This window comes from Chelonoidis abingdonii, chromosome 2 (assembly GCF_003597395.2).
Source record: "Chelonoidis abingdonii isolate Lonesome George chromosome 2, CheloAbing_2.0, whole genome shotgun sequence".
Taxonomy (NCBI): domain Eukaryota; kingdom Metazoa; phylum Chordata; order Testudines; family Testudinidae; genus Chelonoidis; species Chelonoidis abingdonii.
In genome coordinates, this window is record NC_133770.1 from 262,523,665 (window position 1) to 262,547,689 (window position 24,025).

Sequence of the window (24,025 nt, forward strand, 5' to 3'; positions counted from 1 at the left end):
GGACAGCAACACTGCCCAGAATGTCTTCTGCGCTACGTGCCATGGCCCTAGTCCCTTCCCACCCATGTGCCATGGCTTGTGAAGGCGTCCTCAGAGGACAGTCTGCAGCTGTCTTTCTTAGTTCTTGTACCTGGGGAATTCTCTCCCACTTCTATCCATGTTTTTAGTGCCCCTTTATGATGCAATGGCCTTTTTACCTGGCGTGAAGGGGCCAAGTAAGGGGTTGAAAATTTCACCCATTATTATCTTTATCTGCTGCTGTAAGATTCCACAATCTCCATTGATATATATTCTGTCCATCACTTAAACAAGTTTTTCTCAGAGTGAATGTTAATGTTCCTTTCACAGTGTTAAGGAGAAAGTATAAAACAGGGCAAACAATAAAATCATGTAGATTGCTCAGTTTTATTTTTATTTTTTATGTTTTACTTAAAATGCCAAAGAATCTTGTTGCATAATCTTTGTCATTATGAGATTGTTAAAATATTTGCAATAAAGGTTCCAATGTTTTATTTTCTTCAATTATGCTCTTGGCTGACCCACCAATGTCTGTGCCTGATTCACTGTATAATAATAACCTAATATAAAACTTTGTCATGTTATCAGGCATGACAACATTTTTTGCTGTGTGACACATGCTGTTTCAGTGTGGAAAACAGGGAAGCCAACCACTTACCCTGGCTTGCATTGCTCCTGTGTTTTAGTGCTAACTTTTTTTTTTTATTGCTTTTTGGATGAATTCAGGGTTTATGAAAACAAGTGACTAATAGCACTAATTAAATACAGACATAATGAGACAGGTGCTGTGCAAGTTTCCCTACTCAGCTCTGCAAGTACACCTCAGTTCAATCTCTCTGACTAATCTATCCCTATATCTTTCTCTGTCTGAGAGATCCCAAGAGAGTACTAGTGGGCAATTACTCATCTCTCCTTTAAGGCTCTCTCATGCAAAATGCTCTAGGATTTTATCTTGTCACCTCTCCTGTGGAACATGTATATTAGGATGCATTTATTCTTGCTGTTTGCAGAAGTAGAATATACTGCTACAGGAAAGCATCAGTAGGCAAATATGCTCTTGAAAAATAAGGTGTCTCTCCTCCAGTTTAGTTTCTCGCATGCTTAACTGTGAAGCAACACCAACAAATATTTTGAATCTGGTCCATAAGTGCAACTTCATTGATGTATAAGGATGATCTAACAGGGTATGATTTTCCAAAATATCTAGGTGGTTTAGGAACCCAAATCACAGTGTGACTTGGAAACTTAGGCTCTTTTGAAAATTTACTAATAGATTTTTTACTTTTTTAAAAAAAGAACAAGGAGTACTTGTGGCACCTTAGAGAATAACAAATGTATTTGGGCATAAGCTTTCATGGGCTAAAACTCACTTCATCAGATGCATGCAGAGGAAAATACAGTAGGAAGATATATATACACAGAGAACGTGAAAAAATGAGTGTTGCCATACCAACTCTAATGAGAGTAATCAATTAAGGTGGGCTATTATCAGCAGGAGAAAAAAAACTTTTGTAGTGATAATCAGGATGGCCCATTTCAAATAGTTGACTGGAAGGTGTAAGTAACAGTAGGGGAAAAATTAGCATGGAGAAATAGTTTTTACTTTGTGTAATGACCCATCCACTCCCACTCCTTATTCAAGCCTAATTTAGTGGTGTCCAGTTTGCAAATCCAGTTCTGCAGTTTCTCGTTGGAGTCTGTTTTTGAAGTTTTTTTTGTTGGAGAATTGCAACTTCTAGGTCTGTATTGAGTGACCAGGGAGGTTGAGGTATTCTCTGACTGATTTTTGAATGTTATAATTCTTGACATCTGATTTGTGTCCATTTATTCTTTTGCGTAGAGACTGTCCAGTTTGGCCAGTGTACATGGCAGAGGGGCATTGCTGGCACATGATGGCATATATCAATTTGTAGATGTGCAGGTGAACGAGCCTCTGATGGTGTGGCTGATGTGATTAGGTCCTATGCTTGAATAGATATGCGGACAGAGTTGGCAACAGGCTTTGTTGGAAGGACACCAGCAACCACACAGCAAAAACACTAATCCAGGAACCTATCCTTGCAACAAAACCTATAAGCATGTACTTAAGCCTTTTGAAATCAATGGGAAACTTAAGTGTGTGCTTATGTGATTTTCTGAATTGTGGTGTAAGGACCTAATCTTGCTGCCCTTTATCCTTGAGGTAAGAAGTTTCATATTGCCTGAGAAGCAGAAGAGCTGAGTTCATTTGGCTAAACCACAAATCTCAAATGATTTTGTCTTAAAAGAACAAGTTGGTCATTTCAAACTTGAAACTTGGCCCAACTTTGATTTAAAGGTTTATCAACCTATGTGAACCTTTCAACAAACTGTCTGCGACATGAACTTGTAACAAAACCTAAAATCAGGCAGTTTTGTATTTTGTTGTGAACATTTCAGACAGCTGAGTTGCATGAGTGAAAGTGATCACGTTGTGCTCTGTAACTGAAAAGAACTGTACAGAGAAAAAAAGAACCTTTTTTCCTTAAAAGGGCAACTGCAATTTTTCATTCTTCATTCCTGAATGAAAGCTGAACTGCAAGGCAAAAATGTACTCACAGCAACTGTATGCAGTGGCTTCTTGTCTGGCTGACTGGATGAAAGGGGCTCCCTCTGCAATTGGTACAAAAGGGGAGGAAGGGGGAAAATTACCTAGATGGGCAGAGAGGAGCAGGAAATAGCTAGACCAGGTATGTTTGTGGAGACACTGCCCTTCCAGATGACCTGGAGAAGTGGGTTACTTATACTCCAGACAGTTGTGGAGAAGCCCTCTGTCACTGTGATCAGGCTGGCAAAGCCCACCCTCCCGCAGACTGATTAGTAGAACCAGGTTGCCTCATGATCTGCTGTGGGCATTATGCTAGTTTCCTTTTTACCTGGGGGCTGGGAAGGAATTTTTCCGTCACTGCCAGATGCCTAAGTTGGGGTGCATTTTTTTGCCTTCCCCACAGCAAGTCTGGGACATGGTGGGGTAGGGTAGAGGGGATAGGTTATCATGTCATAATGTAATAACTAAAAAATTTGGCAGATGCTCAGTGCAGATATATGGAAGGGATATAGTTATCAGAAAAAAAATGGATTGGAAGGGGATTTAGAGGAAGGTATCTCTTAAAGGAGGTGAGGAAGTGAGTTCAGGGCTCCTAATGTCTAGTACAGTAGGGAGCCATCTCCCTTCTTTTTTCTAGCCCCCTTAATCATTATATGAGGGGAGGGCAGCAGGGTCCCAGCAATGGGCTATGTGGAACCAGGTTGGGTAGAGGGAGGGCTGAATGTAAGGGGAAACAATAAAGGAAATATTGATGGCCTGCACTATATGATTTGTTGTTGGGTATTCCCATATATTTTAAGTGGGTAAAGTTCTGTTTTAATTAAATCACATCCATTGCCCCCTGTCTTTCTTATCGTGTGGCTAGGACAATAAAAACTGAGATAAACCTGGATTCCTATGCTGAAAGCACCAAGTCACTGCCTCCGAGAAGTGTTCAGCAGCATAAAAATAAGATTTAACTAACCAAAAAATTCTGTTGCCCGTCTACATAATGGTTTTGGTTCTTTGTGAGAATATCACATCACAACTATTAGAAATGTCATTGCAACCCATGAAATTCATTTTATTGTGATTTCTCAAAATAATGCATTGTGAGATATTTTAATTAAACCAGGAAATATCAATATAATTTCACAGGAAGTACCAAGATTTCACAGAAGGGGCAAAATATTTATAAAAGGTTACATTATTTCTGTCCTGAATGTTTCCCCAAAGCAGAGATTAAGCATAACTAATTTTTTAGGTTTGCTTTACAGTTCACATTTAAGTACAAAATACATATAAAACAGTATGATATAACCACTGAGTAGAAATCCAAAAAAGTATACATATTATCCATCAGTTTAAGTGTGATGAAAATTTCCACTGTCAGCTTTAGAGTTTATATACAGTACCACTAGAGTTGTTTGACAAAAACTCAAAGGAATGAGGAATATATATTTTCAGTCTAATACACACAGATTTATGTATTTACCATCCTACACACTGGAGTTTATGTCTATGTCTTTTCATGAGGCTGTGATGATTCCTGAACAGAAACAAGAAAATAAGATTGTGTTAGATTTCTTCCATTCAAACAGTTATCACTGTTTTAGTAATTTTATTCAAATGTCAAAATCAGCCAGAGAAATAATATTTTCCCTCCATACTTCAGATAAATGGTAATTATTTTTTCCATTAAATGAGTAATTCATAATGTTTTTGTCTCTCTGAAATCTTTTCTGCAGCTGATATAAATGTGGCTATATCAAAGCCTTTGAAAGCAAACCTGAGCTTTGTCAAACTTGATCAAATAAATCATTTCCTGAAGAAAATCATAAGGACAAATGACTATGAAACTAGCAAGGAGGCTGCTGCTTCAGCTGATAGCATTCCAGTCAAGGATGGCATATCAACACCCAAATGTTCCAGTAGAAAGGATTCTTCACCTGCAGCAAGTGCTAATGGAGAGCAAATGGCTTCAGTCCAAGAAAACTTGTGGAGAGTTGTTTCCTGTTTTCAAAAGATTTCCATTCATACTGCTCAAATGGTTGTTTCTATGGAAACCATGCCACACCCGAATAAACCTTTCCTGTTAGCATCTTTATCAACCCTCAGTGGAAGTCTGAATGTCAAAGCTGGACATAAAACTACAGGTAAGAGCTTTTAACAATGAAAGTTGCTACTTATTTGTATAAGTATCATTATGTTACACATTTTACAGCTTGGTAAAGTGAGATATAAAAATATGTGTTTGTTGCTCCAGGTGACACAGTGGTTAGCAGCAGAACCAATTACTTTAATTCTCTACTCTGAGGGAGGAGCTGGGGTTTGATGTGGAGCTCTGGTTGCAGTTTCCTGATTCAGGGCTGCCTGACCTGGAACAAGTTATGGCTACACAGGGGCATCCCTAATTTCTGCTGCTAGCATAAGGTTCCCTGTGATAGTAGAGGATTCCTTATGATAGTAGAGCTCCACTCTGCCCATCTCCCTCCGCTTTCTGTTCTGTCCTCCCTACCTCTCCCCCAGTCCCTTTAGCCCAGGGGATGGGGAAGGCTGACACAGGAGGTAGCAGTGGTGTCTCCACCAGCTTTCTGTTGGCAGTGTGTGCTCCTGGAATTCTCCATTAGCTTTCTCCCGTCACTTTAAGTCACTTTGCACAGCTTACATAGCACAAAGTGGCTTTAGTGGATTGGAGAATCTAGCCCCAAGAATCCTGATTTCCAGTCTTTTACTGTAACCAGTAGACCACCGAAAAAACCTCAGCCTTCCTCCCCAAACCCACTCAAACTCTGTAAATTGTAGAACTACAATTTTATACAGTAGTTCACCAGTATTAGAGAAGCCAAGCCTGCCCTCTCCTGTATTCTTTTTCGTATTGTGTGGTAATTAGAACTGGAGACTGGAATTCAGGATTACTGAGTACTATTTCTGGCTTTGCCTTGGACTCACTGTGTGTCCTTGAACCAATAAGCTAACCTGTCTCTGCCTCTGTTTCTCTATTAGTAAATGTAGGGAATAGTTTCAGTACTTCCTGTACCTGTCAGGGATGTTGCATGGTTTAATGGTATTTGTAAAACGTTTGAGGGCCTGGGATAAATTGCAAAGTACTGTAACTATTGCTACTCTTTTATTATTAATTTGTCATAATTCTGGGTTGAATTCTGACTACATGGATACTGTAAGAAATGCTGCTAATGTGCTATGCATACAAGAGAGACAAATTAGAACTTCCCCACAGTAGATACTAGAGACTTGATTTTTAAAGGTATTTAGGTACCTAAAATGCAGATAGACATGTGGTGGGATTTTCAAAAGTGCCTAGACACCTAACTCCCACTGAAATCAATAAAATCAATGGGAATTAGGCACTGAGACACTCTCAGACAGAAAAGTCACCGCTGTGAGACTTAAGGCACGTCTACACTACCACTTATGTCGCTCAAGGGTGTGAAAAAGCCACCCCACTGAGCGCCGCAAATCCCAGAAGGACTCGAAGCGGTGGAGTAATTATGCTGATGGGTGAGCTCTCTTCCACTGGCATAGAGCAGGAGTTGGCAACCTCTGGCACGCGTCTCGCCAGGATAAGCACCCTGGTGGGCCGGGCTAGTTTGTTTACCAGCTGCATCGGCAAGTTTGGCAGACTGCGGTTCCCACTGGCTGCGGTTCGCTGCTGCAGGCCAATGGAGGTGGTGAGAAGCCATGGCCAGCACATCCCTCGGCCCGCACCGCTTCCCGCCACCCCCATTGGCCTGGAGCAGCAAACCGAGGCTCATGGGAGCCACGATCCGCCAAACCTGCCAATGTGGCAGATAAACAAACCGGCCTGGCCTGCCAGGGTGCTTACTCTGGCGAGCTGCGTGCCAGAGGTTGCCGACCCCTGGCATAGAGTGTCTGCATCAGACACACTACAGCACCACAGTTACTCCGATGTAGCACTTCTTGTGTAGACTGGCCTAAAAATGTGAGGAATTTCACACCGTAAGTAGAATTAGCAGAACGCCAAACATAAATAGATTCCCTTTTTGGTTTAAGGATTTTTGCACCACTTTATAAACTGTATTGGTTAGTCTCTTAGTAAAACTAATAAGATGGTGCATTTACATGATCTGGAAGTTAGCCAGACCTAGCCAGCTGGCAGTGTAGCTTAAAGAGCTAAAGAAAATGGTTTGTAGCTGAGAAGTATGAGTTCTAGGCCAAACTAGGTGATTTATTTCTTTTTCATCAGAAATATTCCTGCTCAGGCCAATAAACTTCAGTGCTTTTTTATTGTTTTAAAAGTTGAAAATGAAAAATTCAAGGTTCATAGAACTTGAAAGGCTATGAAAGTGCTAGAGGCTGAAATTCTTGATTTATCCACAAATATATTGCAGTACAGACAGGAACAGTGAATGCATTCCCACGCTTTTCCAATCGTATCTCAATCCTCGTATGGAAAGAGCAGCAATTGAGTAGAGTAAAGGGCATTTTTAATATCCTTTACAGAGTTTTAGCCTTCTCTGTATGTTCTAATCCTCTTTCTTTCCATCACTTCCCTTCTGTCGTACTCATACTTTATCCCTCCGATGGTACATTATGGTGTCCACATAAACTTCTATATATCAAAGCCAAGCCTGTTCTGTCACTGTACTTTAAAGCAATTTGGCAAACTCAGCAGTGTATATCACTTCCCCCTGAGTTTTCATCCTCCCAGAAGGACTTACCTTGACTTGCACATTAAACCTCAGAAACATTCTGCTACAAAGTTATATTTCTTAATCTTTCAGGCAGTGCCAGGAGACAGATTATGTTTGGTTTTTTTGAATGCGGTAAACTACACTCAAGTCTCTAGTGTGTTTTTATTCTGGCAAGCACTTTTAAATAAAGCAATAGCAGTGCCGAATCTAATCAAAATGAAAGCTAATCATTTAATTTGAATAATTTCCCTAACTAGACAATAAAGTAAGATCAACAGACTCTCTTCACATTTCTCCTATTAAAATTAGTGTATCTTTCTGTTTTATAAGAAGAAAAACACATCACGTACACACAAGCTTTTGAATTCCAACACAGCAATGTGGGAAATTGTTTTTTAAGATTCAGTAACTGAAAAACACATTTCCAAAGAACTGCATTCAAAACTGCCTTATTTAATACATTTAAAGGTAACTTTAGGAAATAAGATAAAATATTGTGATGGGGCTTCAATTATATTTTTGTCTCAAAGATCTTCACAAGAATACTCCAGTTACTAGCAAGAATTGTTTTATTAAGTGTAAAAAATATCATGCAAGTTAGCTAAATGGAAAAATGCAGTAGCTATGTCAATCAGATTTTTGAGAACTACGACTATTTAAAATATGTCAGTTCAGAATTTTCTTTTTAAAAAGTTTTATAGATTTACCTTTTTAGTTGAACAGGGTTGATGTCAGATATTTTATAGTATGAAACTAATACGCAAATACTTTACTGTGTCTTTGATTTTATAGTCGTATAAGTATTGTGACCATCTGTAGCAGCTGCATTTTACGAATTATTTACTGAACCAAACTGAGCACAGTGACAAAAGTAGTCATCTCAGATGTACTGTTAAAACGGAGAAAGAAAAAGGAGCATTGCTTGCCTGTTATACAGTATGGCCATCTGTTGTACAGATGTTATTATATAGAATGACTTCAGATTCAATAATTGTAGGAAATTTTCATTAAAACCTCAACAATTTGCACTTGTTTACTTGAATCTGCATAACTCCCCAGTGAGACAACACAACACACTTGGGGTTTCTTTGGTTCTCACTAGCTTTCTCTTTGATCCTTTTTGATGTGCTGACTTTAATAAACATAGTTAAAAAAACTGTTCAAAAAACATCATGGAAAAAACTACAAAGGAACAATTATTTCAGTAGAAACTACTCTAATCCCTTACTTACGCAAGCTATTTTTAGTGAGAAATGTTTTTTTACACATTTTATGTGACAGTGTTTTATAAACAGTGTAAATGGCCCCATTCCCAGATGAGTTTTAATGTAAGAGATGAAGTTGGTTTGTAATGCTCGAGGACTCATATGTGCTAAGAATTATTTAGAAAAACACACGGGAATGTGTTGTCGGCTTGTTTTCTCCCTTATGCGGGGAGGGAGGGAACAAAAGCTTATGACCTTGTATAATGACTGAAGTTGTTTTTATTTTGTTTTGTTTTAAATTAACAAAGAACTTGCCACATGTAATTTGTGAAAAATTATCTCCCCCCGCTCCTCCCCGGACATTTAAAGTTAGTATCACTTTAACCATGCAAATTCAAAACCTTCTAATTTTTTTTCATCCTGTTGTTTAAGAAGAAAATTGAAAAGTACAATGGCTAATCAGTTGAATTATTTTTTTCACTTTTTGATGGGATAAATTGCAATAGTTGATTGTACACATCACAACTGTGGATATTTTAGACCTACCAGTTATTACAAAAGCTCCATTCCACCTAGCCCATTGCAATATTATACAACCCCAAACCCCATTAGTGTTTCATGGGACTTCATTTTTTTGGGCACTCTTCAGGTTCTAATACAACAGTGACTTTTAATCACGATTCCAATTTCTACTAAAATACTTATACTCTATAGTTATGGCAAAGTCCTGAGTGGATTTAGTAATATAATATTATTATAGAATTTGATGTACTGTATTGCAGAAAACGCTATGACTAAGGTTATCATTAAACCTTTAGGTTTACTTTACTTTAATCAGGTTAGTAAAGACAACAGTTATAACTCTGTGACATATTCAAGGACAGTAGTTTAAATGTGAAGGTAAATGAATAATTTAATTGTAACCAATGTATGTACTTTAAAGACAGAAGTTAACATTTTGTTCCAGTTTTAGCTGTGTAAATTTGGAGCCACATCTTGAAATAGTGAATGCTGTGAGTTTGCTCAGGTAACTTGCAGGTACTTTATTTGTATTGTTGACCAGGAAGCCCAAGTTTACAAGCAATCTGAGGAATTACAATGGGCCTGATTCTGTGAGGTTCTGGCCATCTCTTACATGGTGTCTTGCACCCTTCATGTCTCACTGTAATCAGTAGCTCTTGACGGTGCTCAGCACCTCACACAAGGCACAGAGCTCACTGTTGTGTAGTGCCTCATGTCATTAAAACTTGGATAACTCACAGAGATTCACCAATAAATTCCAGCAAGCAGGGTGCAAATATCTCCCACATGTGCCCCATTAACTAATTTAGATTGATTTTGAAATTGGAGCCACCCACCTGGGTAAGATGTAGAAGAGAGATTGGGAACCATACTATCTCCAGAGTGAAAAAGAAGAAAGCTGTAGACTCCCTCAGGACCAGTTTCCTGTTCCAGGACAGCACAAGAGAGACGACTCTCTGCTTGATACCTGGGATGTTAGGATCTCATACCATGAAAAATCTAATGAATTGTTTTCTTGGTAAAAGAGTAACAGTTTAAATAATTTTCACTGCCCTTCCTCTATTATGCAGATATAATTATCTTAGCATGCAAAGAGGAGACAAAAGACCCCATTCAGTTTCTCATGTGAAAATTGCATGTATTTCTACTTGTCACAAATTAAAAATGTAATGGATTTAAGATTTTTTTATAAATATAAAAAATAAAATGTGGATATTAATTGGTATAAACCAGCTACAAAACTTTTCATTTCACAGTTAACTGGTCCTCTTGAGAAAACTTTGCTAAGGCGTTGTCATAGCCTTTGGATGCTGCAGATATGCAAGTTAGCCTAAGGGGAAATAAAACATTAAATTAGATATGACTACCTAAAATAATATGCAGCAGTAACAAGCCATTTACAACACCCAGAAGACCTTTGTTACTTTTAGAAAGAAATATAAACTCTTTCCAACATTTGAACAATAGCAAATGAATTCTTTGTCAGTAAAAGCCAGAGGACAAACTAAATATTTAAATGGCCACTGAGGATTGAAGTGGAAGTGCAGCTTGTAGACAGCTATACAAATCACTAACAAACCTTAATGAATATTGGGTGTGGGCATCAGGGTCCTGTCAGTTTTGACACTATGTCCCAAGTAGCTTAAACCCAACACTCAAGAAAAGGTGGAGACCTCAGCAGGTCTCTAACATCTGGGATTTTATTTGTCATTATGGCATACCCTGCAAGCGCAAAAGAAAGAGTAAAAGGGGATTATCCTGACAATGAAATGAGTTACTGAATCTTGTGATAATGAAAAGCAGAAAAATTCTAATTCCTTTCTATAGTCCCTGAGGTGGAGGTGCGTTTATCGTTCTGCAGAAGTAGAAGGAGGGAAGAACAGATGGCCTAAAATCCATGAAACAAGACACCACCTAATCCCAGGATTGAGTACCACTATTAATCCTGGTCAGATTCCCTACTGTTACTTTATAACAGGGTTCTGAGTTGCTACTGATGAACTGGCATGTCTTTTTTTTAAAAAAATTGCAAACTAACTGTAGGTTGCTGATTTAAGAAAGAAAATGTGTTCTAAATGTGTGGGACCACCAATTAACATAGCTACACCTCCAAAGAATGGATGACTTCCAAAAGGAACTGAATCAAACTATTTTATGTTCATTCAGAACAAATAGCATTGTTTTCTCAATCTCTGTTACTACCTTCATAATGAAAGCAATCGCATATACTTAATATATGAGATGGGGATTTCACTTCTGGGTTTGTGGTTTGGGAATGTTTTGTTTTGTATTTTGTTGTATAGCTTCATATGCTATGTATAACAGTAGTGGAAGCTCTGTTATTCTCATACTACAGCTTTTCTTGGTGACTCCACAGAAGACTTGCATTAAACAGAAAATGTATAATAGCTGAAGGGTTGTGCTTTGATTTTTTTTTTATTTTTGAACAGTCTGTATTTTTCTGTATAATGGCTATACTACAAACATGTTTTTATCTAATACACGGATCATTTGTTTCAGTAGAGCAGCTGGGACCTAGGTGAATCAAGCATATAGTGGGGAGTCAGGAGACATAAACTCTAATCCCAACTCTCCCTTAGGGTAATTATTTAGGCCTACATTTTCAGAGCTGCCCACTAGTTTTGGCTACCTCCATTGTTGAGTGCCCAATTTAAGATGCCCACAGTCTGATTTTCAGTAGTTCTGAATATCTGCAACTATTTCTGAAATCAATGGGAGCAGCAGTTCCAAGCACCTCTGAAAATCAACCCCTGAGAGAATGTCTACACCAGAGCTGGAGACGTAATTTACAGCTCAAGTAAACCTACCCATGCTAGCTTTTAATAAAGCTGTCATGTTAAATAGCTGCAGCAGGGCAAGCAGTGGGATGAGCTAGCTGCTCCAAGTACATACTTAAGGTTTCAAATGGAATTGTACTCAAGGCAGCTAGCCTGTCCTGCCACCCATGCAGCCGTGTGTACACTGGTATTTTTAGCATGCTTGCTCAATGACAGCTGATGTGGGCGTGTCTACGCAAGCTAGAAATTACACTTCCCGCTCCAGTGTTGAGCCCTTTTGGAGCATGGAAGAGCAAGCACCCCAGCTGGGGTAACAGATTTGTGGGGGCTACCTCTGACCTCCTCCAGGCTTCAGAGCCTGAACTGCAACTCAAGGAAGCTAGCCTGTCCTACCATCCATGCAGGGGGAGGGATAGCTCAGTGGTTTGAGAATTGACCTGCTAAACCCAGGGTTGTGAGTTCAATCCTTCATGGGGCCACTTAGGGATCTGGGGCAAAAATCAGTACTTGGTCCTGCTAGTGAAGGCAGGGGGCTGGACTTCATGATCTTTCAAGGTCCCTTTCAGTTCTAGGAGATAGGTATATCTCCAGTTATTATTAAATTAACTTCAAAGCACTGTCTACACAGCTATTTTTAGAGTGTTAATCTGAGTCTGTCAGCACGGGTTGGGATGCTTGCTCTTGCAGGCTCCAAAATGCTGTGTAGACATACCCTAAGTGTCTCAAGTTGAGCACCCAGAAATGGAGGCACCTAGATGTTAGTGGATGCTTTTAAAAGTGTGAGCTCAATTACCTCATTTGTAACATGGGGATAAGAATGTTTAGCCACCTTTCTAAAAAGCTTTGACTTCTAAAGATGAAAAGTGCCATTATATGAAAGCTTACATATTATTATTACCTTCATGGTATTACCAGCTCATTGTCAGTCACAGTTAGGGTGACCAGATGTCCCAATTTTATAGGGACAGTCCCGATATTTGGCACTTTTTCTTATATAGGTACCTATTACCCCTCACCCCCTGTCCCGATTTTTCACATTTTCTATCTGGTCACCCTAGTCACAGTGGAGAAATTCATTGAAGTGATGGAGTTTTGCCATTGATTTCACGAGGGCCAGGATTTCACTCAAAATCCATAACAACATGAATGAATACAAGCACTAATTTTTTTTTATTATTTCCACTACATATTTTTCTCTATTTAGAATTTATTTTTTGTGTTAACATAGTAGCATAATGATTGACAAATAAACTGTAAATCATTCTATACATATGACAATATTGACACAAAATTAGAGATTCTCTCTAGACCTAATTAAGTGCTGTAACCAGGCACCACAAATTCAGAAATTATCAGATCAACAATCGACGTATGATTTCCATGCTATTTAGCATTCGTAGTGATTCATAGATTCTTAGACTCAGACTGGAAGGACCTCAAGAGGTCATCAAGTCCAGTCCCTTGCCTTTTATGGCAGGACCAAATACTGTCTAAGACCATCCCTGTAGACCATTTATCTAACCTACTCTTAAATATCTTCAGAGATGGAGATTCCACAGCCTCTCTAGGCAATTTATTCCAGTGTTTAACTGCTGCCTAACATTTAGGAACTTTTCCTAATGTCCAACCTAAATCTCCTTGCTGCGTTTATACCCATTGCTTCTTGTTCTATCATAGAGTCTAAGGTGAACAAGTTTTTCTCCTCCTCCTGATGACACCCTTTTAGATACCTGAAAACTGCTACATGTCCCCTCTCAGTTTCTCTTTTCCAAACTAAATTAACCCAATTCTTTTCAGCCTTCCTTCATAGGCCATGTTCTCAAGACCTTTAATCATTCTTGTTGCTCTTCTCTGGCCCTCTCCAATTTCTCCACATCTTTCTTGAATGTGGTGCCCAGAACTGGGACACAATACTCCAGTTGAGGCCTAACCAGCACAGAGTGAGACGGAGAATGATTTCTCGTGTCTTGTTTACAACACACCTGTTAATGCATCCCAGAATCACATTTTGCTTTTTTGCAACAGATTCACATGCTGACTCATATTTAGCTTGTGGTCCACTATGACCCCTAGATCTCTTTCTGCCTATTACTCCTTCCTAGACAGTCTCTCCCATTCTGTATGTGTGAAACTGATTGTTCCTTCCTAAGTGGAGCACTTTGCATTTGTCTTTATTGAACTTCATCCGGTTTACCTCAGACCATTTCTCCAATTTGTCCAGATCATTTTGAATTTTGACCCTGTCCTCCAAAGCAGTTGCAATCCCTCCTTAGGAATGTTATGTACCTGCCTAGCCTTTCTTTAAGGGAGATGAGCTCATTTTAGATAGATAACCATCTCTGACTTTTCTTCTGATTCATCACTGACCTGAACTTCATTTGAACCTTGTTAGACACAAAACAAGCAGGATTCCTGGCCCAAGCTATAAAATATAATTTAAGCCCTTTTGAAATGATGTGTAGAAGAACATTGCTCTACCCCACTATAACCACTACCACCACCACAACCAATAAAGTTAAATCAAGCACTGCCTGTAATGGATTAAAATAATAAATGTTCCTGGATTTTAGTGTTTGAAGTACTTGAAGAAAACAGGCTCCCAACAGCCGGGGCTGCTGAATGCAGGGGGACATTTATTAATGACGAGTTCAAGGATTTGGCCTGTTTAAGATCATTACTTTCTGTTTACCAAGTGTTACACGTCTCATGTTTTTACAGAGCCCACGTGTGTTCCTATGCAATGCTGAAAAGCTCTCTTTCAGTGAAGAATTGTTAATCAGTAATGTGCAAATATTGTTCTCCTGGGGAGGAGGAACCCGCATATGATTCTGTTCCATACTAATGGGAAATCCAGAGCAGTCCGTAGATTGTTAACTTAATCTCGCCTGGAAAATTGTCCCTAATTAAATGTCTCACCATTTTCTAGCTACTGTGGTTAGTCACTATACAATCTGTTGACTTTTACATTAACTGGAGTTTTTCCCCAATAGTTATTTGGTCCAGAACTACTACCCCATTTTCTTTGCAGCTGTTTGTTACAGAATGACAATAGAGAATACAACAAAACTGCTTGACCCATTTATGACATGACATATCTGAAGTTTAACATTTTAGACATAACCAATATGCATATTAAAAAATACCTTCCAATTTTTATGGCAAATGCAAAACAGATTCTGAAGATAGACACGATGAATACTAGCAACCAGATTTCACTGTTTATCATCACCTTTATAACATATCAAAATATGGGTATGAAAGTAGTTAGAAAATGCTTTGTAAATAATTCTTCTTTGGGGGGGGTCAACTTTGTTGGTATAAATAAGTAATGAATACAGAAGCCTGACAAGTAACTTTATACCAACAATTCCATCTGCGTCACCTAAAAAAAGAAATAAAATCCCCACCTCCTCAAAGAATGAGAAATATTTCCTCCTTCAGTTAAATTAATATAGAAAAGTGTATGGTAATTAATCTTCTAAGGGCCAGATCGTCCTGAGTGTCTACAGTAGAGGAAGCTGTCTTCACAAAACTGCTATTCCCCTCCTGCTTTGAGTGGGGAGCAGTTAGGAGCTTTTTCCACCCCCAAAGCATTGGCACACCAAGTGCTACTCTGCCCCCCACACATACACATGCACACCCTAAACAAGTGGAAACAGAAGCAGATTGTGATTCTGACACAATCTCCTTCCCCGGTACCTCCTGGGGCAGCACAACAGTGCAGTGCCCTGTATGGCAAAGCCATGACTGACCTCAAGAATTTTTTTCCAAATATAGTTTGTCTAATGTTCAGTTCTGTTTATTTTATTGTACAAATAAATTGTCACCTGTTTGCTTTTTTAAAAAAAATGTTTCCCATATATACATCCACCAATCAAAACTCTGCTCTGATCTCTATCAGTGTGGCAGTGCAGTCAGATCAAATATCTTTCAGCTATTTCCTGGGAAACTAATGACATGCAGAAATCTAATATGCATAGTAGAAGGGAAGAAACATCCTGTAGAGTTTTCACTTCTTTCAATACTTGGGAATTATTAAAACTGTTATTAAATTATCAATATTTTAAAATACTGTGGAATACAATGACTGCACAATTCATTTGAGTTATAGTCCCTTCCTTCATTTGTGACCCAATAGGACTAAAGGAACTATATTCTCTTGTCACTTGTTGTGTATATTCTAATACCTAAATGATCATTAATGAAAAGGTAATGAAAAGGGAGGTTCTTGATTTGTTTGTTTTTCTGTTGCATTTGTTAGAATTTATCTCTGCCTTTTTACATCCATTGCAGTGATAATAGACAAGGTCAGGCTCGTTATCTGGGCGCCTTCTCTCGCCGGTGCACAGCCTGACCACTGCAGAATCTTCTAATACTGATAATAGTAAATCCTCACATCTTTATTTTAGCATATTTGGGTCCATATATATGACCCTGTCAAGTGTTCTTGTAGTGTCTGTGTTAGTATAAATCAAGTCAGTGACATTAAATATTTAAAGATGATATAATTGAACATCAAAAGCTTTCTCTGTCTTTATAGGAAGTTTTCTTATACTCAGTGTTCTTTTTTAATAGTATTCATACTTTTTAATAGTCTTAACTGTTATGCAAATCAGTTTCTGGAGAGTATCTAACACATGCTTGCAGTTTTTCAAGTAGTCATAGATTATTTCCAGCTGTATAAAAAATACCTGGATATGCCCTTCTAGCATATGTCATCATAGTATAATTTTTTATAATGACATACAGAAGCCTGATTTAAATTTCATTTTGCTCAGTCAGTATGGCAGTGCTTTGCAATGCTATTAAGGATCTGAGTGGAGCCTGACAATGGAGAGTTGGCAACATTTGGTAAACATTGTCCAAAGCAAGTGGTTCACATTTATTAGTCTCCTGAAGATGTATTTTAAAAGTCATGAAACTAATTGTTCCTAGAGCTAAATTATTGCCCTCACTGAAAAGTATGTTGGTGTTCAGCAAGCAATAATCCAAACAGAGCAAGTTAACTTCTGCATTTCACAACAATCGTTTATGAAGATATATTACTTCTGTATGTTGCCATATCAAGTTCACTTGAAATGGTGACCATGATTTAATCTGTTTAAACCGAAGGCAGAATTCTACACAAGATGTTTGAGAGAGATCCATGAAAGAGCTGGCTGAAAGCAGTGTGTGGGAGGAGAGCACAGAAGAGGAGAATTAGTTTTTTACTTTTCCAAGATGACTTACTCAGTAAGAGGAAAGGAGCTTCACAAGCTCAGTTCATGCTCTGTATTTCAATATGGTGTTTAGAAATCCTAAAATAAGACCCCTGTGCATACTGATGTTACAATGGTATTTCTTCACTCCCTTTCCCTTAGAATGTGAGTACACTTCTCTCCTAATGTCAGCCTATTGGGATTTCTACGGCAGTGATATTCCAGTGAAAGAAGCGTCCCTAAAGCTCATACATCTCTTCACTCACTTGTTTTTGCAGTTTCTACCTATCTGCCAGTCTTCATCTGTTTTCTTTAAGTACTTATTCTCTTAGCTCTCTCAAGACTGCCCTTTGTGCAAGTTTATCTGACTATTCTTTGTATTTTTTTTCATTACGTGCATATTGATATATATAATAAGATTCATTTCTTCCCAAAGAGATCATTTATAACTGCTGTGAAATAAGATATGATGTCTTGCCTATAAAGAGAGAAATTCTGGTTCCTTATAAGAAAAAATAAATAAAACTGTGGCCCAAGTCCCTGAAATTCCTCTAGTATTTGTAGTACATAACCCATGCAGTTGCTTTGCACTACATAAATTACCTTGTTTGAAATTCATCAACATGTCTTTTTCTTTATTAATGATTGTTTCAGTTTCTCACTGGGCTATATAGCAGTTAGATTGATTGATTCCTCTTTCCATCTATTATCATACAGATAATTACAATATTCTGTAGGCACTGAACCACATGAAGTAACTCTTCAGCATGAGTGTTTTAAAACTGTGAAAAGGTCTACAAATATTTCACATCTGCCTTCAACTCATGAATTCGGTATCAACCCTGAAGTTTCATGTTTAGTTCATTCTATTGTACATACATTGTGTATATGATATAGTCATCTATCAGAGGAACCTAATAGTGCTGTGTGATCTCACATAACATATCAACTGCAATACTTAGGCCCAATGGAGTGAGTTAAGGATGGTGTTTCTATCTTACAACTGATCTGCAATTATTTTTAAATCACTGAGCCAGATTCACTGCTACACTTTGGTTGCAAAGTGCTAGTCCAGCTACACAAGCAGTCATAAATCCAGGTGAACTGGAAACACAAAGCAGCCAGAGCATACCAGTGAATCTGGACCAGTAAACATTGGATTATGTGTTGAGTGGTTAGTATAATTTACATTTTATATTTTGTGAAACTGTTTTGTAATTTAAAAAACAATCTGCATAATCCTTGTAAATCGACTACATTCCAGCCAGGTTTTGTAGTGGCTTTTATATCACTATCACATGACTTGAGCATTCTTGTCTATGGGTCAGAACAGCAGGCAGGTCTAATGATCAGGGCGGTAATCAGGCCTAGTGGTTAGGACAGGAGTTGGTAGCGAAGAATCGGAGCCCAGGCTCAGAGCTGATCAGAGGTCAGATGCCAGAGGCAAGGGCCACAGCCGAAGTCAGAGGCCAGGAATTGGAGGTGTGGGGACAGAGCTGGGTTACCTGGAATGAGGCAAGGCTGGGACCAATGTAGAAGCAGGGCTGGGAGCAAGGCTACAGGCAGGCACAGGAGCTGTCATAGCTGTGGGCGAATGCTTTGAGCAGCCACTGAACTGCTGCTGCTGCTGCTGCTGGACTTAAGACCTGATCTGCTAGTGCTGATTCTTCCAACCAGACAGGTGGCATAGCCCATCAGGCAGCCTACTATAGGCCAGCTGCACTTACCTGGAGACTGGCTCTGCTGTGGACCCTGGTTCATGATAATCACCAGCATAGTGCATGCTGCAATGTGTCGCACTACAACATCTGACAATAGGTAATTCCGGATGACCAGTGGGGTAAAAGATGTGGCTAAAACATCTTACATACTAAAAGTCTTTCTTCCCTTTGCTGTCTGGGGCACTCAACACATAACCCTACATATCATTCATATTAAGAACAAAAACAAAAAAAATCCTTGAACTTGCAGGTCACTCCTGCCATATTACAAATTGTGAGAATAATCTACACAAAAGTATATTTCTGTGTTTTAGAACCAAATGTCATAAGACAAGTGCAAAAAAAATTTAAAATCATTAAATATTTTGATTTTGGTGCTCCTTAAAATAACTAAATTAACAAAAGAACCAAAGACACTATTTTCTTGGGCTAACAGCTTTTATATTGTATACTATATATTGTCAATCCACTGTTCTACTGAATATGCTGTGCTTATAATCAAAAACAGTAACAAAAGGAGATGTAGTTTATTGATACTATAAACATACTTATTCAGGTTTACTCGCCTGTTAATTATTTAATCTTGAAAAAACCTAACCAAATTGGGCCAAATTCTTGTCTTGGATGTTCACACATAGGGCCAAATCCAAGGATCCAGCACTAAGATAGAGTTATCCAGAGACAAAGTCTGATATTCTGGCCATGTTGTAACCATTGGCAACTCTCCTGTTCACTGTGATGGGGCTAGGATTCTATCTCAGAACTTTAAGTAATAATCCCCTAGAGTGCAAAGTAGTTTCATGGAGAGTACTTCAGCCCAACTGCTGAAATAGCTCTCTTTGGTCCCTGTGCACCTCTGCCACAGTAGGGACCCCGTCCAGTCCTACCCTGCCTTTGCATGCCTCCTGCACTCTGCACCATATGGAACTCTGCAGAGATGGGCTCCATGCTGCCCAGAGGATGCATACCTCTAGTGTGTGACCCACTCTTCTCCCATTCAAAACACACACACAGTACAATGGCACCTCTGTAGCTATGGAGGTGAGATTGGATTTTTCTAGTATTTCTACTGGAATTGACAGAAGCTGTGAACATGCATCTGAGAAAAGAATTGGGTCCATTATGTGTTTTCTTCCATAATTCAAATCACGTTCTTAAGAAACTATAGATCATTACATTATAAAATTATTCTTGTCATTATAGTTTAAAGTCTCAGGACATAGACATATTTTTCCCAGATTTTGAAAGAGGTTCATCAGAGAAGTTTAAACCTCCCCACATATTTAAACCAGGCATGTTTACATTGTACACAGAATAGAATTCCATTTTAATGGGATATTTCTTCTAGCAAAGATTTGAAAATTCAAAATAGTACAGTCCTTTGAAACATCTGTATGCTGTAGGCCTCGAGTATATTTTAATCTTTCATCTTTAGTAAGTATCAAATTTCATTAGAAAAATCAGCTATAGGCATTGTGAACTAAGAATGGTGAAATTCAGTATTCACAATGACAAATCCAAAAATGAGCAGCAAAAGAGAAAAATGTAGCCTAGCCTCTAGTCTAGTGCTTTGCATCTAAATATCCTAAAGAGTAGAGAGATTTTAGGTACAGTTTTGTTTTATTAAATTGTTTTCAGAGAATCACAGAAGTTTAGGGTTGGAAGAGACCTCAGGAGGTCAGCGAGTCCAACTCCCTGCTCAAAGCAGGACCAACCCCAACTAAATTATCCCAGCCAGGGCTTTGTCAAGCCGGGCCTTAAAAACCTCTAAGGATAGAGATTCCACCACCTCCCTAGGTAATCCATTCCAGTGCTTCACCACCCTCCTAGTGAAATAGTTTTTCCTAATATCCAACTTAGACTTCCCCCACTACAACTTGAGACCATTGCTCCTTGTTCTGGCATCTGCCACCACTAAAAACAGCCTAGCTCCATCCTCTTTGGAAACCCACTTCAGGTAGCTGAAGGCTGCTACGCAAGGATTTTTGATTTGCAGTAGGTTAAATTCACAAGAGAACTTAAATTTTTAGGTGATGTTCCTTTTCTAAAACTGTTTATTGTTAATGAGAATACATAGGTGATGATATAAATCTAACCTGTCTTTAACTTTTTAAAGGTTTTATAATACTCTGTCCACTATGAATGGTTATGATGTGATTTTTTTAGTAAACACATTATGTATTTTGAGTTACTGTGATTATTTTGAGTTGTTGAATTCAAGCAAAAACCTTATTCCTGTTAAGAATGCTAGACTCTATCCAGGCAATATATTGTACTGAGAAATCAGAATGAAAGCAGAGAGAATAATTCAAAATGGCTATTTCCTATCAGTTTAGAATATAAGTGTAGCAGCTGTTCTTATTCTTAATATAATCTTGAAAAGATTGCATAGTTTAATGAAAACTGTCTCTATTCATAAAACTTAAAATACTCACACATGTAAAAAGTTATAACGTTTTGGCAAATAGTACTTTGTAAGGAATGTGCATGAAACATACCTGCTCCATAACTAGAACTCAATCTAAACTGTACTCAAATATGTTGGAAAAGCAAAATGAAAACAAACCAAAAGCAGTATGGCCAGATTGTGAACGTCTTAGTTACATTGGTGAAGGATTTACTCTCACAAGTAGTTCTACTGAAGTTAATGGGACTATGTGTGTGAATAATTGCTCATCAATAAGAGTAAAGGATTCACAATCTGGCCTTGAGATATTTCTAGAGAATATATATCTTGGGAGAACACACACACCACTAAGCTAAATGATATATTTTTCCTTTTTCTTCAGGTGTAATTCATGGATCATCATTTGTTCTTGACATAAATGATTTTCTCCTTAAAACAAGTTTCAAAGAAAGAAGCAGAGCTCTGATAGGCCCCTTCTGTTGTTCTGTCAATGTGGAAGCTAAGTGGTGTAAGCACAGTGGCAATCCTGGTCCAGAGCAATCCATTCCAAAAATACATATTGACTTCAGAGGAGGGCTTATACAGGTCTGTATATGTTTTTGATGTTGTGAAGGCCAAGACTATAACAGGGTTCAAAAAAGAACTAGATAAATTCATGGAGGATAGGTCCATCAATGGCTATTAGCCAGGATGGGCAGGGATGGTGTCCCTAGCCCAGGGGCAGCTCTAGGGATTTTGCCGCCCCAAGCATGCCTGCGGGAGGTCCTCTGAAGCCACAGGACCAGCGGACCCTCTGCAGGCAAACTGCCGAAGGCAGCCTGCCTGCCACCCTCGCAGCACCAGCAGAGTGCCCCCCATGGCTTGCCGCCCCAAGCACCCGCTTGGCGTGCTGAGGCCTGGAGCCGCCCCTGCCCTAGCCTGTTTGCCAGAAGCTGGGAATGGGTGACGGGATGGATCACTTGATGATTACATGTTTTGTTCATTTCCTCTGGGGAACCCGACATGGGCCACTGTTGGAAGACAGGATACTGGGCTAGATGGACTTTGGTCTGAACGTTAGTATGGCCGTTCTTATGTTTTTATGGTTCTGATATATAACTGAATTTGCCTTGTGTCTAAACTGCACAAAAAACTTGTAAAGTTTTGCATCATGAGACAGTTCACCACATTTGAAAATTTTTACATTTTCAAAGAAGTGAGTGTTTATGCAAAACTACTGATTAGACAAAACTGCATAGAGTATTGACAAGAACTGTTCAGGCTATTTTACTGTAGTGTAGCTGTATGTGTGTGTTCCCTTAAAAGTACTGTATCAGGTTACTAACACTTAACATTTGGGGGCCCGTTCTGTTTTGTGTGTGCATGCGTGCATAATGCCTTGGGGCAGCTCTCACAAATGCACTTCAGTTTTTTAAAATGTACAAAAAATTCTCAGGGGAGTAATTGATAATTGTTGTTTGTGGCAATTAACACTCAGTTTTACGTGCTATCCTCCCCTTCAGTTAAATATGTCCGTAATTTGAAAAACAGTCCAAGAAACATGAGAGTTTTTGAAATGAAGAATTCTGATTCTGTATAGCTTAAGCAAGAGGGTTGTAATATAATTAGGACAAGATACACACCTATTTATAGTAAGATTTATAAGCACTAATGTTAAAAATAAATAAACTCCAGCACATAAACTGTTCATTAAATATTTATAAAAAAAATGTTTGCAGAAAACTGGATCCGTTTGTAAATGTTGGTGAAATGAAAAAGGACTATATTTATAATTAATCATTCACAACAAATAATTTGACCAGCTCTAAATATAACCTCATGTATCACCATTACTAATGTGTATTATGGTAGTGCCTAAAAGACCAAAATTATATTGGTGTCTCTGTGCTTGGTTCTGTATCTACATATAGAAAGAGAGACCCTGCCCTGAAAATCTTTCAGTCTAAATAGACAAGACAGATAAAGAGTGGGAGAGAGGAATTTTTTATCCTCACTTCACAGATGAAGAACTGAGGCACAGTTAGGTTACCTGTGCAGCCTTGGACAAATCACTTAATTTGTGGCAGAGCCAAGAATTAAACCAAGTCTTTTGTGTTCCAGTCCAGTGCCTTAACAACAAGACCATCCTTCCTCACTACCACACCACAGTGAGGCAAAAAAGTCTATTGTCAGCTTTGACTGACAGGCACTCTCCTCCTCTTTGCAGTATGAGCATTAAATGTTACTACTGAGTCCTCCAGACCATTCCATCAAGTATCTCTGTTTCTAGTCTTTGTTTCCCTCTCCTGTACGCTTACAATTCACAGTTGTAGGTTACTTCCTGTTCAGGACCATTTGCCATTCTACTTCCACAAGGCTATACTTTCTCCCACAATTTACGTGTGGCTGCAGAGGAAGGGACAACATGGTTCTCAGCCAGGTTTACTGCAAGTCTTTTTAGGTCTCTTCAGACTTCCTGCTTCTGTACTCATAGTGAAAAGATCTTTTGTCTCTGGACAAGTTAACACTCTGTTTCTTCCACCCACCAACTGCAGACTTTTGACCTACCATCTGGTGGTTTCATCCTGTGATGAAATCAATAGATAAGGTTGCTTCTGTTTTTCTCTCTCTGCCTCTAGGTACACTTCTGCACTCAGAATCATTGGTGATCACCTCATTGTGTCAGACAAATAGTTGAGATACTGCATTCTAGATAGTCTACTAGTTTTCGGTGTCTTGATATTCCACTGGGTCCAACGCTGGAATTCCAAGGACCAGGGCTCAATTAAATTTTGAGTGATATGCTGTGGATTCAACCAGCTATGTCTTTAAGTTAGATGCAGAGGGGTTCTGGGAATACGTTAGAGCAATTGTTTAAAAATTACTTTGTCATCAATTTCTCACTGGTTTGTCCAAGCCTGCAGGATTGCTGCAGACAGCAGTGTGAATAAAGAAA

The 24,025-nt window shown here is 38.7% G+C and overlaps 1 protein-coding gene across 4 annotated transcripts in view; it reads left to right on the forward strand.

The window, feature by feature from the left end:
• Positions 1-24,025, forward strand: part of VPS13B (vacuolar protein sorting 13 homolog B) — a 996,761-nt gene that overhangs the window by 837,816 nt on the left and 134,920 nt on the right. For all 4 annotated transcript variants that reach the window (XM_075063129.1, XM_075063127.1, XM_075063130.1 and 1 more), the window contains exons 36-37: positions 4,312-4,719; positions 21,473-21,675. In XM_075063129.1, coding sequence (XP_074919230.1) covers positions 4,312-4,719; positions 21,473-21,675 — 611 coding nt within the window. The remainder of the gene's footprint in view (positions 1-4,311; positions 4,720-21,472; positions 21,676-24,025) is intronic.